This window comes from Barbatula barbatula (genome assembly GCF_947034865.1).
Source record: "Barbatula barbatula genome assembly, chromosome: 23".
Lineage (NCBI taxonomy): Eukaryota > Metazoa > Chordata > Actinopteri > Cypriniformes > Nemacheilidae > Barbatula > Barbatula barbatula.
Window position 1 is genome coordinate 12,062,203 of NC_136786.1, and position 16,984 is coordinate 12,079,186.

At 41.1% G+C, this 16,984-nt stretch overlaps 1 protein-coding gene across 3 annotated transcripts in view; it reads left to right on the forward strand.

Moving 5' to 3' along the window:
• Positions 1-16,984, forward strand: part of ncoa2 (nuclear receptor coactivator 2) — a 73,288-nt gene that overhangs the window by 38,038 nt on the left and 18,266 nt on the right. For all 3 annotated transcript variants that reach the window (XM_079447422.1, XM_079447421.1, XM_079447423.1), the window contains exons 5-11: positions 2,938-3,041; positions 6,614-6,791; positions 7,214-7,396; positions 9,698-9,799; positions 10,445-10,585; positions 11,774-11,921; positions 13,382-14,621. In XM_079447422.1, coding sequence (XP_079303548.1) covers positions 2,938-3,041; positions 6,614-6,791; positions 7,214-7,396; positions 9,698-9,799; positions 10,445-10,585; positions 11,774-11,921; positions 13,382-14,621 — 2,096 coding nt within the window. The remainder of the gene's footprint in view (positions 1-2,937; positions 3,042-6,613; positions 6,792-7,213; positions 7,397-9,697; positions 9,800-10,444; positions 10,586-11,773; positions 11,922-13,381; positions 14,622-16,984) is intronic.

The following is a 16,984-nucleotide window of genomic DNA, read 5'->3' on the forward strand; positions in this document are numbered from 1 at the left end:
CTGGTTTACAAGCCCCTGCTGGGTACCGCAAAGACCTGCTGACACACAACACGCTTGCATCCACCCATCATCAGTGCACGCATGCGTATCTGTGACATTCTCGCTTACACACACACACACACACACACAAAAGCATACAGGAAGAGGTCTGTTAAGAGCATCCCAGAATGGACTGTGGAGAGCCTGATGGATGGGCTTTTCTCTTTGCCATATGGCTACTCATCGTGCTGGCGCTGTGTGCCTCTCTGTCGTGTTCCCCATAAGCCCCAATGCTACCAGAGACTGCTGCGCTAATGGATAGGTGCAGACAGGAAGTTAGATTAGCCTAGGGACTTGTGGGATTGAGGATGTGCCACTGGCGGCAGGAAGCGTTTGGCTAATCTTTATCACACTGCAAAGTAAACATATAGAGCTGTAGTAAAAAAACACACAAACAAGACATGCAGTTTATTAGAACATACTTAAAGTAAGGGATAACATTTAGGCAGCTGGTTGTTATCATAGAAAATAGCCCCGACAGTGTGATCAGGACCCGACGCAAAGCTTATTACAAGGCTACTTGCCACATGAGAAGAAAATGGACATGAAATGTGAATTTGAAATATTTTATTACCTAATTTTTACCGAATGCAGACCTTCTGTGAGGAAAAGCCGTTAACTGTCTGACCTACGTTCAAATGTCACGAACACCCAATTTGGTTTAATCATTTGTAAATATAATGTCATGAAAAGGCATCTGTAAATTGAATTTGTTTACAAAAAACTGTCTAAAATATTTTCTGCATCCGGGTTACTGTGCGTTCTTAGTTTTGAGAGGTTGGTATCTGGGAATAACTAACCTGCAAATGTCACGACTGGCCAATCAGAATCAAGCATTCCAACGAGCCGTGTAATAAGATGCCATAACACACGCAGTTTCTACCAATCCTATATTAATCTTGTGTACCTATAGAGTAGTATTGCATACTTTATATCTTCGAAGAGTATTTGGTTTGATCACATGTATAAAAGATAGATACAGCTGTACGATTATTCAAAATATGAATTCCTGGGTGTGTGGCGGGGGGAAGGAACTGAATCACGAGCACACAAAAGCCTACATCATCGGATTATCCCTGCATAACTATTGATACACTATAACACGTACTTATACGTACGAGCGGTTTGTCAACAAAACACAGACGTATAACTTAGTTTCACTTGCCGCATGCGGTTCACGTCCGGCATCTTTTAGCACTGGGACCGCTCCATCTGTCAGTTTCACACGATCTGCAAATCCAGCGTTATATCCACCGTTTTATATAACATCGTTCACTGAAATGGCGTGAACGAACACACCTTAATTTCGCTATCGCAAGAGTGATGAGCTTTGGCTGCAGGCCCACAGCGCAGACGATCTTTATGGTTAGCGGGTCTCACTCGTAGGTTGGCACATGGGTGGGCTATTTATTTCGCCCTGCTGTGCTTTTCCGGAAGAATTGCCCAATAAAAAGAATAGGATCCCTGTTACGAAACAGAGTAAAGAAGTCAGAATGAATGAAGCACCATCGCAGGCCCGCTTTAAAGGGATGGTTCACCTTGCAAATGCAAATTTTCTCATCCTCTTGTTGTTTCAAACCTGTATGATTGAATTTCTTATGCAGAACACAAAAGAAGATATTTTGAAGAATGTTGCTAATCAAACGACTGCAGTAGTCATTGACTTGCATTGGTTACCAGTATTCTTTAAAATGTCACCTTTTGTTCTGCTAAAAGAAAGCAAGTCACACAGGTTTGAAATGACGAGGGTGAGAAAATGGTGACTTCAGAAGGACATCAAAAGTGTTAACTGTTTCACAGCATTGTTTAGTGTTTTGGTAAATCTTACAACCTGTCAGGAACACTTATCCATGTTAAATTTCACTCCAACATGAAAATAAAATAAATATGTACTCCCCCTCATGTCACTCTCACAATAGGGACCACAGCTGTTGCACCAAAACTGCACACACAAAAATACAAACAGAAATAGCAAGATACATGTTTTGTTGCACAGAAATTAAGGTAGAGTAAATGAAAAGTGGGTTTTTTATGTATGGATAAGCTACCGCTTTAAGAGGTTTTTTCATGAAACGTTACACATTTCCCCCCAACCATTTGTTGTTGCTACTATGCACATTAGCAAACGTTCTGTGTTAAAAGTGATGTATTATGAGTGATATATAAAATCATGGCAATATTTGTTGCTTTGTTTTGAACTCATGCTGATTAAAATGTAATAACTTCCTGAGTTCTGCTCATTTCCCTTCTCACAGATCTTGACTCCTTTGTTTTGCAGTCTTTGGAAGACACGTTGTTTACAGATCATGTCACTTTGTTGAGCAGAATGATGTTCTCCATCCTTTATATAATGGTTTGTTTAGTGAGTGAGTGAATGTGTAGAGACCGTTCCATTCATGTCCGGGCTGCATGACTGCTGTGTGAAGCGTCAAATGCACCCATTTAGCCTGACAGCTTCTGCTTCACCCATTTCTAAGGTCTTGGCGCACACCATAAAAACACATCTCAATCGTGCGGCAGTCTGAAATAGTGAGAATGGGGTTGAAAAGGTGTGTGTATTGTTAAATGAAGTGCTTTACTGAGCAGAGAATGAAGTTTAGCTTTTAAAAAAAATGTGTACGCAAGGCTACACTGGACTACGCGTGAAAATGTGATTTGAAAATAAAAAAAATGCTCTGTTGGATCTAATGGAGGGTTTCTAGGTTCCTCTCAAGGAATTGTTAATGATTTTAGCCAAAGTACAATGGCCCAAATGATTCACCTTTTATGTTATTCACTCAAACACTTGTTATATGTTAATGTTAGCATAATTGTTCTGGATTGTGGTGTTTAAGATCTCAAATGGACTGCCTCGCTCTCCCGTTTACACTCACTGATTTTCTGTGTGTCTCTCTGCAGAAAAAGCTGCTGCAGCCAATGAGGATGAAGTGCAGAAGGCGGATGTGTCATCGACAGGCCAAAGTGTTATTGACAAAGATGCCCTTGGACCAATGATGCTGGAGGTGGGTCTGTCAGGCTGTGTGTTTACCGAGTTACACCAATTCTACAGAACATGCAGGCAGACACACATTGGGAAGAAGCATGCAGCATGTATGAGGAATATCATTATACAACCAAGAGTTGACAAATTTGAATGCAAGATTGAAACATTGTGCAAGCTAACTTTTCTTTCTAATTCTGTAAGAGTATTTGGTGGCCTTCAGTTTGAAGATTCCTTCCCTAAATTGCTCCATGTTGTTGCTGACCTTTAGAGAACTTGTCAATAAAAAGAAAATCTTTCAGAATGCAGATTTTCTCAAGTCTTACAGCTACAGGATTTGGAATTTAATTTATTTCAATTTGATTGATGTTTTTTTAAATTCAAGAACACAACAATTGAAGAAGTCCAGTATAATATTCAAAATAGTGGTCGATTGTGTTTTTCAATTACTTTTACTTACACTTTTACATTCAGTTCCCCAAACTCTTATGTTGACAAAAAAACCAACCTGAATGTTTTGGCAAATGGTTTTATTCCTGTCTGTATTCAAATGAGAAATAACCAATTGCTGATTTAAAGCAGCTGCCTGTCAAACACCACACAAGTATTAAAATGAGTCTGTTGTCAGCAGTACCGTAACTCTTAAAAAAAATAATAGAAGAAGCAGGCATTATTGCATTTTATATATGATTTTTGGGGGTGCTCTAACTATTGACTTGGTACTTTTAATGTCTTTAATATTAAACATTCTCTTTCATCTTTGTGACAGTTTGCCATCTCACTTACTGTGAATAGTTTTCATTGCAAAAACAACTCTGTGCAGATTAGTTTCAGTAAACAGGGTTGACTGTTTAATATGACTCTCCAGCGCGGAGACGGAGTCTGCTGTTGCCCGAGCAGGCAGGACGCCCAGATTTGAAAGAATCCGCCCATACAGGCCCCTCGTCTTCCTCACACCCACTTTTCTCTCCTCTTTGGGGTATTTATAGCCTCTGTGGTCGGCCGTCACTGAATCAACACGAAGCAGAGGCCAAATATAGCCGCTTTGCTTGCGCGCTTGATCTCCCATCTGTTTGAAACGGCGAAAGGAGGAAGCGGTTCGCACCCACGCGCTATAATGCACCTAATTAAAAAACACTTGCGACAAAGGAGCAGGGAAAGGAACTCACCCGACTGCCCTTTCCACCCGACGCCCACAAAAGCCCTCACAGTGTCGCCCGGGCACACACGCTCACACACACTCGAGTGCACAGACAGACACTGTGGAGAGCTTTTTGCAGTCCTGTGCGGGACTGCCCAGTGAAAAACGTCATTGTTTTAAAGTGCAAGCTAAAGTAGGATCTGCTCAATCAGCTTTGTCATTTCAAAAGCACCATGTGGTAACTCTGTGCGTCCGGCTTTATCGACCCGGCCATTTTCAGTTTCTGCACCTTGGTCCTTTGTATAGGAAGTTACGCAACCTCCCACACCGGGACAGTCGTAGCAGAGCGCTGTAAAGCCAGGCCAACCCAGCCCCATTCTTGTCGCAATAAACATCCATCAGCACATTTACAGAGTTGCATAAGTTTGGCTAAATAAAGGTGGATTTGGCATTCCCCCGTGTTTACATTGCGATGTTTGCTGAATATGCCCACCAGATGGCCACATCAAGAGCAATGCGCAAACAGGGTCTTTCTCTCGCTCTCTCGCTCGCTCACTCATTCATTTCCAGCTACTTTCCAGAGCATGTGCGTTTGTACCATGCTGTTCTCTTCGTTTTTTTTTTTTGACTGAGCATTTGTGATATAATCCTCTCCGTTAGGAAGAGGCGCCGTGTTTGTTTTGCTGATAAAACGATTTAGAGCTTATTATGCTTCGCCACAGATTAAAGAATGATTTCTGAGCTGCTGCTTCACATTCTAAAACAAACAGCAGCTTTTACAGATCGCTGGAGGCCCTCAGGGGCCCGACTGCATTCAGACCTAATTGACACCATCTTGATAGGTAATGCTTGACTCAAGGCTGTGTTCTTTCAACTAAGACTTGTCAATATCGTTCATGTCAAGCTATCAAGCGCTGAGATTTTTTAAACAAACATAGTGCAAGCAGACAAGAATGTTCCTGTTCGTACATGCACTTGTCGAGTCCAGAAAAAGCATCAAATGGGAGCAAAAACTGGCTTTGAGTAAATGAAATGGACATAATCGCTATTTTGCTTTTGTAAGAAACTGCAGCACAGTCGGAGTCAAAGTCTAGGAAGGATCTATCTGATCCTTGTGATTTAATTAACTTGCGCAATTTACTTTCAACCGGCTTGTGTATTTATTGTGTACAACGTGCACGCCTGTTACAGCAACCTGTGGCCACATATCAGCACACATTCATCCCATTAAAGGGATAAAATGCTCAAAAAATAAAGTTCTGTCATCGTTTACTTACCCTCAATTTATTCTAAACCTATATACATTTTATTTTGTATGACACAAAAAAGATGTTTGGAAGAATGTTAGAAACAAAACAGTTCTGGGGCATCATTGACTACCATAGTAGATTTTTTGTCCTATTATAGTTGTCAATAGTGCCCCAGAAGTGTTGCACACAAATATATTTTTCGTGTTCAGCAGAAATACAAAATATATAGATAATTGAAACAACTTAAAGGCATAGTACACCCAAAAATTCTGTCATAATTTACTCACCCTTAAGATATCAATAAAAGACACAATAGTATCAGGTGCGAATTCACAGTGACTTTACATTTGAGTCCTGACTACTGTATTCTACTCTTCTCTGACTTCTCTGATAAATAAATCCATTGACATAAGGATCAAATATTTACAATATTGCATATTAATAATTATAAATAATGCAAAAAATTTTTTTTATTTCTAACAAAGATTAAAAGCCTCATTCCCTATTTATTGTAACATATTACAATAGATCGACAAGTGCATTCTTTTGTGATCTCTTAAAAAGAAAAGTAGGTTTGAAACAACGTTAAGATGCAGTAAATGAAGACGTATTGTGTATTTACATGTATATGAATATGGATGTGATGTGTTCCTGTTGCTTTAAACAACTCAAGATCTCGCTGCAATTAAACAATCACGCATCGTGTACTACGTGAAATTGAACCTATGAAACTTGAGACGCTCACGTTACGCCTCAGTGCGTCAAATGCTTTAACATATGCGACAAGTATGCACTCGCGCTCTGATAGAGCCGTAGCCTGTAATCTGCATCTTATTTCCCACCTGTTTACCTACCATTATTGCTCAGCCCTTTTGAGGAAGCCTGATAAAGGAACCTACTATTTGTCTATTACATCATTTTGGAAAATGATAAGGACCCAGATTTAGACGCTCCCTTATGTCATAATCCCCTTGACTTCACTCGATCCCTTGTTTAGGGTTTACAAAGTCTCCTGTCTTCTCTGGCCATCTTTTTTATTTCGTTTCTGCTCGTTATCGCATCTTCCCAGCCAAACGGTTAAGCTTTTAGAAGGAGCGCCCTGTGCCATGTCCTCTTCGTTTAATAGTATTTGTGTGTTTGCTGAGCGTCTGTGCTGGCAGTGCTAATGTTTGGCTGTGTTTTTCTCCCTTATGTCTCCTCTAGGCCTTAGACGGGTTTTTCTTTGTGGTGAACATGGAGGGAAACATCGTGTTTGTGTCAGAGAATGTGACGCAGTATCTGAGGTATAATCAGGAGGAGCTGATGAACACCAGTGTGTACAGTATCTTGCATGTGGGAGACCACAATGAATTCATCAAAAACCTCCTGCCCAAGTCACATGGTGAGATGAGCTTTCGCTTTCTTTTCTACTTCCTTCTACTCCCATCTTTTTGCTCCTTTCTTGCTTTCGCTCCTTTTTCTTTCACTCTTTCTTACTTTCTCTTTCTTTCATTGTTTATCTCATTCGTTCCTTTCGCTCTTTCTTTCTTTTGCTCTTTCTTGCTTGCTTTTACTCTTTCTTTGTTCTTTCTTTCTCGCGCTCTTTCTTTATTTCACTCTTTCTTTCTTTTGCTCCATCTTACTTCCACTCTTTCTTTCGTTTATAATTTAATTTGTTCTTCCGTTCTTTAATTCTTTCTCTATCAATCAATCTCTACCTTTGCTGCTGCGATGTGGAAAGCACTTTATTCAGTAAGGAAATACTGCGGGACACTGAATAAAATGAATGACAGCAAGTTATGTTTTCTCACATCCCTCCAACAGTAAACGGGGGGCCGTGGTCCAGCGAGAATCCCAGGCGGAACAGCCACACCTTTAACTGCCGCATGCTGGTGAACCCTCACAGCGAGGCTGAGGAGACGCAGGATCACGAGGTGCAGCAGAAATATGAGACCATGCAGTGCTTCGCTGTGTCTGAACCAAAGTCCATGAAAGAGGAGGGAGAGGGTGAGCCACGCTTTCATAAAACACATTTAAGCCACATGAACTCAACTCAAGATTTAACACTTTCAGACAAGTCACTAGTCCACAAATTCGCAGATTTTATTCATTTACACTTTTATCCTGAAGGTTTACTTTATTTTTTGACATCAACCTTTGTGTCTCAAAGTCTCATCGCCTGATATTCAAGTTTATTTAAGACATTAACCATGTATCACATGCATCTACGTTTACTGAGAAATAGCTGTGCATCCAGTAGAAGTGAACCACCTCTGTTTTTAAATTTGAGTGCATCTCAAAACATGTTGAAGCAACACTCAGCTTTGACAGTTGTTCCTGACATTAGTGAGAGAAGTGAGTGTTCCAGTTGCTAAAATTTAGTCTGGGATTCATTCGGTCTTTCTGCTTCTACTCTTCCACCTCACGGAGTCACTCAGAGTTCAGTGTGCATTTGAGACCCACTTCTCCACTGGATCGTTTTGGCTTTGGTTTCGGCCCTGGCTTTGTCGGTGTGTGTGTGTGTGTGTGTGTGTATGTGTAAAAGCAAGCATGAGGGAACGAGAGATGTTTATGTGTTTAATGTTATTCCTCCTCACTTTTCTCACACTTGCGCTCTCTCTCTCTCTCTCTCTCTCTCTCTCTCTCTCTCTGTCTATCTTCTCTCTCACACACACAATGTTTAATTCTGAGTACTGGTGTGTTGAGTGATAGAGAGTCTCTTTTTATGGCCTGTTTGCTGTGTGCCAGCTGCTTTTCAGCCAGACAGTTCAGCCTGGCACAGAGGAGAGTAAGAGAGGAAAGCAGCAGGAATGTGTATGAAGGGAAGGGTATCATCGACTGTGTGTGTGTTTGAGAGAGAGACAGACAGACAGACAGAGTTTATTAAAGCAATAAGCTTCGCGAAGGAGTGGGTTACAGTGCATTTTATAACAGCTAAGGGCGGTGTGGCACGGCAAAAAGCGGAGTTTATGCAATGTAAAGCGGCGGAGTATTTTATAACAACTTAGAACTCTGCTCAGCCAATCAGAATCGAACACTAGAACTGACCGTTTTATAATACAGAGTAAAGCTTCATACAGTTCCAACTTGTGACCACACATGGGGGATCTTCAAAAGCTATGTTTATACATTCAAACCCGTTAAACATAGTTTTACTATAGTAAAAGTGTAGTAACCATTTTTTGTGGCTTGATTACGGTTTGTATAAGATTACTTTTAATGTTACTGTTAGTTTTACTACAGATATCAGTTAAACGGTGGTTAGTTGAGCAAACCAAATTTGAGGTGGCTACACTTTTATTTCAAATAAAGCAAAAAAAACATAGTTGCTATATTTAAACCACGGTTAATTTAGTAAGGAATGGCCCGTTCTCACCAGCTGATGCCAAATTGAATATTCACAAATTTTCCCCACAGAGAACATTTCTCTCTGAATCCAACCGTTTTGTAATATGTCCTAAATTGTGCAATTGGAGAAGAGAAATAGGATAAGACTTAAAGTATTCACCTAACAGCATATATAACAGGAATCAGAGCCACATCTGAAGACCAAAATATTCTAGAGATTTGCTTGCAGTAGTAAACAACCACTCAAAACACCTAAGCAACTACATGGCTACACCTAGACAACCCCGCGAGCAAGCGCCAACCACATCTCTAAATCTTCAAAAACTTCAACTGGTGACTTGGATTACACACAGGTCTCGACTACACAGTGATATATAGTGTTACTCAGTCAATTTGATCTGGTGTCTGTCTGCTCCTCTGTTTTATTATATCTGATCATCTACGTGTCAGATGCGATGTGTCAGATTGGTGGAGGTTGTAGTGCTCATTTATGATCTTTTGGTGGGTGGATGAGGGATGACTTCTCTAACTCGGTCTCCTTGGGAGCAGCATAGCAGGGTCAGCCTCCACAATGACACACAACCAAAAGGTCACATTCCATCATATCACCCCACGCTCCTGTCTGCTCCGCCCCCTCAACACACACACACAGAACAAAAGCCTCATCATGCATATGTATACTTAATCGGTTCGAGTTAAGTGACAACAGATTATTATGTTAAGGGCTGGGCTATACATCATGCATTCACAATGCATTTGCAATTATTTAGCTATCATCATTCTGATTCATAAAGTTTGTGGTGTCATTGCTCAAACATTGTAGTGTATATGAATGTTTTCTTTGGTTAATATATCTGCTCATTACTATGTTTTTAGAATTAGTTCAGTATAAATAAAAACCAATTTGATTTATTTCAATAAATAAAACCTTAACTGTATTCTCATTTTCTCTGACTGTAGATTTGCAGTCGTGTCTGATCTGTGTCGCACGGAGAGTACCCATGAAAGAGAGACCCATGCTCCCCACGCAAGAGAGCTTCACCACCCGCCAAGACCTCCAAGGTAACCATGCCAACGCCGCCCCTTTCCGCATACTCTTCAAAGAGCGTTTACATCACAGTTAGTGTTGTCTGAATGCTCAGCCCCTCATTTAAAACAACAGAGACTTAAAGCCCAAAGGACTGCTTTAGATGACATGTACTGGCTTTCACAGTTTAACCTTTTAAAAGGTTTTGTCGCACTTTTATTCAGTGAGGAGATGAAGCACGAGTCATTACCCAGTAAGATTTCGCAACTGGGATATTTATAGCGCCAACAAAAAAAAACAGGAAGAAAATACATTTCTGGAAAAATATATTATTTCTTACAATTGTGTCTAAATGTTTTGCCTCAGCACAAATGGGATGCTTTGAGCAGCGTTGTGTTATTGTAATGGAGCTTCTTCAGTGATCTTCACATGATGTGTTTCACATGATCACATATTAATATCAAGCAGTTTTTTGTCATACCAGCCACACCTGTTTTCACGTTCTTATGTGGCCAGTTAATGGAAACCCCCCAGTTTTCTCTATTGTTATTCAGGTTCTTTGAAACCGAGATGGGTCGGACATGGTTTGAGCTAGGCTGTATTGATATTCCTCAAACTTCTGCATGTAACATGTATTGCAACAGAAACACCAAGCTACATTTCTTTGGGTGTGTTTGTAGGTAAGATCACTTCACTGGACACCAGCCTGTTACGAGCGTCTATGAAACCAGGCTGGGAAGATTTGGTGAGAAGATGCATTCAGCGCTTTCACCTCCAGAATGATGGAGACATGTCATTCGCCAAACGCCATCAGCAAGAAGGTACCGTCCAACTGTCCGGTTAATCTACTTATGAGACACCAGTATTCAATATTTGCTTTCATATACACCCTTCTTGTTAAAATGCTTGAAAATCGTTTCTGTTGGTTTAGGCAGTTTTGTAGTGGTGCCATGGGTTGTCAAATGATTAATCGCATCCAGAATGAAAGTTTGTGTTTACATAATATTTGTCTGTGTATATTACATTTTTATTTATTAATACAAAAACATACACATACATGTGTATATATATTTAGGAAATATTTAGATATATCGTTTTAATTATTGGTATAAATAAATAAATACATCAACGTTTGTAAATTTGTATATTTTAAAGTTTTCATAAATATATCCATGTACTGTATGTGTATGTGTTTATAAATGCAAAGTTAATATGCACAGTACTCAGACATATATTATGTTATCATACATTTTATTTTGAATTGTGAATTTATCACAATTCTGTGTCAGTGTGTCATAATTTTTGAATAGGCTGACAATATTCCTGTTTATTATATCATGAATATTAATCAAACAATTTTAAAAAGAAAAAAACTCCTTAATTCTTCTTTTTGATTTATTGACTGTTTACTTGATAATTACACAATCTTTATGCAATGTGTACTGGAGAATTGAGAAATATTTGAAAGTTACATGCCTCTGTTTGAATTGATATTAATATTTAACTCTTTAAAAGTTGCATATTTGTGTTTGATAGCATACAAGTCAAATTTGCATTCAGTGTAGTAAAATGATTTTCATTTAACTGAAATAAGTTTAGGTATCATCACACCTGTCAAGTCAGCTTGTAGTTGCAATATGAATAAAACACTGAAAGCTGTGGTGTATTTTGCTATTGTCTTAACGGGATAGTTCACTCAAAAAAGAGGACTGACCTTCCATGGCTTTCCTTCTTCTGCAGAACACAAAAGAAGATATTATGAGAAATGTTGGTAACCCAACCACGGCAGTACCCATTGACTGTCTGTGCAACAGAAGTGAAAGTGTACCGCCGTTGTTCCGTAACATACTTCAAAATATATTCTTCTGTGTTCAGCATTAGAAAGAAAGTCATACAGGTTTGGAAGGACAAGAGGTGATGGCATAAGTTACATTTTTTGGATAACTATCTCTTTAAACATGGCAAAGAATGGTCAAATTAAAACATGTGGATTTATATGTGTTTTGTAGTGCTAAGGCACGGGCAGGCATTCAGTCCCATCTACCGGTTTTCCCTGTCCGACGGGACCATTGTCTCGGCTCACACCAAGAGCAAACTGGTTCGCTCACCTGCCACCAACGAGCCGCAGCTCTACATGTCCCTGCACATCTTACAGAGGTACCAACTTCCCCACCGCACAACCTACTCACGTCTGCTGTATCTGATTCTGTTTTTAACACGTATGTTTCATTCCGTGGGTGTGTGTGAACTACCTGGTTAAGTGTCGTCATTTCTAACCCTCTCACTGCTTCCTGTTCGATTCGCCTCCGTGTGTGTGAGCAGTACGTACGTGTTCTAGTTCTGACAAGCCCAGATAATGACCGCATGTTGAAGTCTCACCGTCATGTGAGAACATTCAACCGTGTTTTCCCAGAGGCTGATGCTGGTCTCAAAACATTCCAGTGCAACCAAGAATAACACAACTCCCTCAAGTCATAGTCAAAGTCTATACATTGGCAGTTTCACTTCACCCCTGTTTTTGTCACTGATTTAATTAAGAACGATTTGTTTTCAGGAAAACTTTCCTTAAATGAAAACATTGTCGTTATATACAGGTTTCTGCACTATTTGTCCATTTCTTGCTCAAAGAGTTTGTATGTCACAGACTGCTTGTATGACATTGTTCTTTTTTAAACAAAAAAAAACACCAGTTCCCATGCGTTGCAATGGATGCACACAGCCACATCAAGTCGACCCAATTGACCCACAGTGGTCCAAGTGATCCGCAGTGGGCAGTTGTGAACAGTTTCACATTTAAGCTGCAAAGTTTCTATCTCACGAAGCATGCGAGGGAAGAACGCAGCCTTGGTTTCTGACACAATAGCAGCAGTGTTAGGCTGGGGTGTCGAGCACAGATAAACATTAAACCCGGTGTGAGCTCACATTAGGGGGGCGGTTGTCTTAAAGCACAGCATCTCTCACACAATAACACACAGTATAGCCTGACCATTGATTCACCCTGCATACTGAACAAAAGCATTACTACGCAATTATCAGCGAAAGCTCTCCGAGAGAGTTTTGGAACATAGTTTGTTGAAGGCTTTACACCCCAAGGTGTTTTTTTACGTTTGAGAGCGATGAAACAGCACAACGGCACACTTTCTCTTTCACGTGGCTTGTTTTTAAGGATGAGCGATACGGTTTGGTTTTTATACAATGCCTCTCTTTTAACTTTCTTTGATGAAACATACTTTAGTTAATGAAGCCATTCTTGAAATTCCTCTTCAGCTTATTTGTTCTGATTCCTTGTTTGGTGCTCTGGAAGAGCCGTTTGCTGTTTATGAGATCATTTAAAAAATGACTGCGCTGGATTCATTTAATGAAGTAGTTTCAATGGAATTTACTCTGCGTCGAGTAGAAATCAATTTTACTTACTTGAATCGCAATTAAACGACTTTGTCGACAACAGTGTGTCCCTACCTGGCAGGCCCTGGCTAATATTTCTTGTTTTCTGCTTTTGTTTTTATTCTTATTTTTTGTCCCTTTATTTTATCCACCAATTTTAATGAAAACTAGATTGTTATTTTATGTTAATATGCTGACTGTAATACTAATGTGTATTATATATTTATTTGCAGGGAGCAGCCCGTATGTGGTATGACTCATGACCATGGAGCTAATCAGGCAATGGGCAAATCCATGAACCCCATGAGCTCTCCCAACACTGCTGGTTCCTCTGGCGCCCCCCAGGGGCAGGATTCCACCGTCAGCAGTAACACATCCACTTTCCCCTCCCCCGGTGGTCAGAAGGATCCCGGTGCTATTGGCCCTTTGCAGGGTCACCGGTTCGGCTGCCCGGGCACCATGAGCCATTCGGCGACCATGCAGGCTGCTACCCCACAGGGCAGTGGGTATCCACTGAAGTTGAGCAGCCCATCTCAGGGCAGTCCAGGCATGCTTTCTCCACGCCACCGAGCTAGTCCTGGAGTGGCAGGTTCTCCGCGATTGCCCCCTCCTCAGTTTTCTCCTGCAGGCAGCCTCCATTCGCCTGCAGGAATGTGCACAAGCAGTACTGGTGGCAACGGTGGGGCAGGTGGTAACCATGGTTACACAAGCAGTTCCCTTAACGCACTTCAGGCACTTAGCGAGTACCACGGTGTGAGCCTCTGCCCATCACTAGACTCGCCGGACAGGAAGTTAGGATCTCCAGCCACGGTGGGCGTCAATCCTCACTTGATGACCAAAATGGGCGCCTCCGATTCGTTCGGAGAGCAGAACCAATCGGAACATGGCGGTACAGGTCAGGACGACGGCATCGAACAGCCGAGAGACGAAAAGGGCATCGGCCAATTTAACCCTGACGGTGACCCGCAAAACCGGCTACGCGACAACAAAGGCCACACTAAACTCCTACAACTTCTCACTACTAAAACTGAGCCTATTGAGTCCACCTCACCGCCTCCGATGCCCGGTGGAGATCCAGGCTGTAAGGACCCCACCGGTGGTCTAGGGAATGGTGGCATAGGGCCTCAGAGCGCGACACATGCTACCTCCCTCAAGGAGAAGCACAAGATACTACACAGACTTCTCCAGAACAGTTCATCGCCCGTCGATCTGGCCAAGCTCACGGCCGAAGCCACAGGGAAGGAGATGTGTCAGGATTCTGCCGGTGGGGCAGCCAATGTGGCAGAATTGGCTATTAAACAAGAACCAGTTAGCCCGAAAAAGAAAGACAATGCTTTGCTGCGCTACCTACTGGATAAAGACGACAACGCACTCAAGGATAAAGGCATCAAGATGGAGCCGAGCGAAATAAAGGTGGAGGGCAGTAAAATTAAAACGGAGAAGAATGACGGAGGGTACGAGCGGGGGGAACAGGTGAGTGATGTCATTAACTTTTTTATACATGGCCAAAGAAGAAGTTTAACTCAACAGAACCGAACTGAGGGTTTTTTACACTCAGCAGCTGTTTTAAGTAGTTAAAGGGATACTTCACCCAAAAATGAATTCGATCATCATTTACTCACCTTCCAGTTGTTCCAAATCTGTAAACATTTCTTTGTTCTGATGAACACAGAGAAAGATACAATGGTAGTCAAAAGTGCCCCAGAACTGTTTGCTGTCCTACATTCTTCAAAATGTCTTTTGTTTTCAAAATCACAGAATCTCTTTCCAAATATCTTTTGCTGAGTTTATCAGAACAAAGAAATGTATACAGATTTGGAACAAACTCGAAGGTGAGAAAATGATTAATGAATTTTCATTTTTGGGTGAAGTATCTCTTTAAGAGAGAATCTTGAGATTTGATAAATCGCATATTTTAAAAGTATAGTGCGATACTTTCACAGTATTCGCACAATGACGTAACCAATAATGCAACCAACAAAGACACATTCAAGCACTCTTATCTCCTGCTAGTGTTTGTTTCTGTACCCCGTGTGCCCCTCGCGCTCTGTTCTTTTTATTCTGTTTTATTTCTCCCCATTTGGGCGTGAAACTGGAGCAAACAACAGATTTATAAACCGGCCAATGAAGCCCCAGATCGAGGCAGTATGGTAACAGCAGGGATATAAATGACTCAACCAGCGAGAGAGAGAGAGAGAGAGAGAGAGAGAGAGAGAGAGCAACTTCTGCTCTCCCCCCTCTCTCTCTCAGCTCTTCTGACATAGGAAGTCGATTCTGTGGGAAACTGGCCGGACTTTCTCAGAAGCGCCTCTGCGACATTTGCAAAAAAAATCTCGGTTGCGCTCATCGCATCTCATCTGGCACAGCGGTTGGCACATGCCCTGCAGGGCTGGCACCAGGCACCAATCAGACCTGGCACCGAGGCGGTAAAGTGAGAGAAATGTCTGGGCCTGGCAACAGAATAGAGAGATTACCCTGTATGTGTGTGTTTGTATTCATTGGGTCTCTCGGGGTCTCTTATAAAAGCTGTTGATTGAGCCACAAATTGAGTCATAGTTGTCAAATCAAAACAGCGGCCTATGGTAGCTGTTGCAGTTAGCAAAATGATCATGCCGTCCCTCGGTTACTAGGAAAAGACCAAGAGTTCTGCTTGAGAGGAACCTGTGACCTCACGGTCGCCACGACAGCGCAATTGAGAACACAAAGTGCAGTTTAAGGAGCAGGATGACCAAAGCGGGACAGGAAGACTGATACAGGAGATGCTCCGGCAGAAAAGCTTTGTAAGAATGAGGCAGATTGAAATGAGGAGAGTGTTGAGAGAGAGAGGCTGAGCTACAACGTTTAGCTTGATGTTTACCTAGACAACATTTTAGATGTCATAGGCGTATGGAAGGTGTTTCAAACAGTAGGTGGCAAAATTACTAGTTGTTTAGGACATTTAATTAAAGTCAGCATTATTCCGTTCAGATTTTTCAAGCGATTAAAAAATGCATGAAATTAGTCCGCATGAAATTAAAACTGACCCTGTTAACTTTTTAGAGAGATGCTCGGATATATTGTCCAATAATCCGTATCGGTCAATAAAAGCAATTTTCAAAAGTAATCGGACGATAGTTTATAAACAGCAGATGATCAGGGCCGATATATCCTGTCGATCAAATGATGAGAGCAATATGCAATGAATTTGTGCTCTTGTGTATAGAAAATGTTTGACGTTCCGTATAAACAGTAATTATTGGAATTAAAATCATTCAGAAAGATTAGAAATATTCATTTAATCTCTAGTAACTGTATGGGCATTATTAAATAATCATTATGTATCTGTGCATCTCTACGTTTTCTATACATTACGAGGTTGTTGTACAGAAGTTAATACACTTGTTTGGTTTTGTGTTTGTAATCATTTATCTGAAAATATACTTCGGTGTGGCAATCCTGATGTCAGTTTGGCGGCTTGGGCAAAACATCTTTGAACCCCTCCTCTCCTTGTTTTCTTTATGTAATCAGTTTGAAGTGGTTGAAAACAAGCCACACTTCTGTTTATTCAGAAGTATGTCACAACCGAGGAGTTGATCGCCATGTTTGGAATACAAGTGTATTCACGTGTAGATTTTTAGATGATTTACTTAAGCTAATGAAAAGATCCAGAAAGACCAACTCAGTGACCTCGCACCACTCGTGTGTTGAGTGGCAGGCTGATGTGAGAGAAGCACAGCTGAGGATGAAGAGAAACATATCTGTAGTAAAGGTCATGATAGAGAGAGCAGAGCGAAAGGATTCTTCAGCGCCACCACTCCTATGAGCTTGTGACGCATCATGGAACATTTGCATTAATG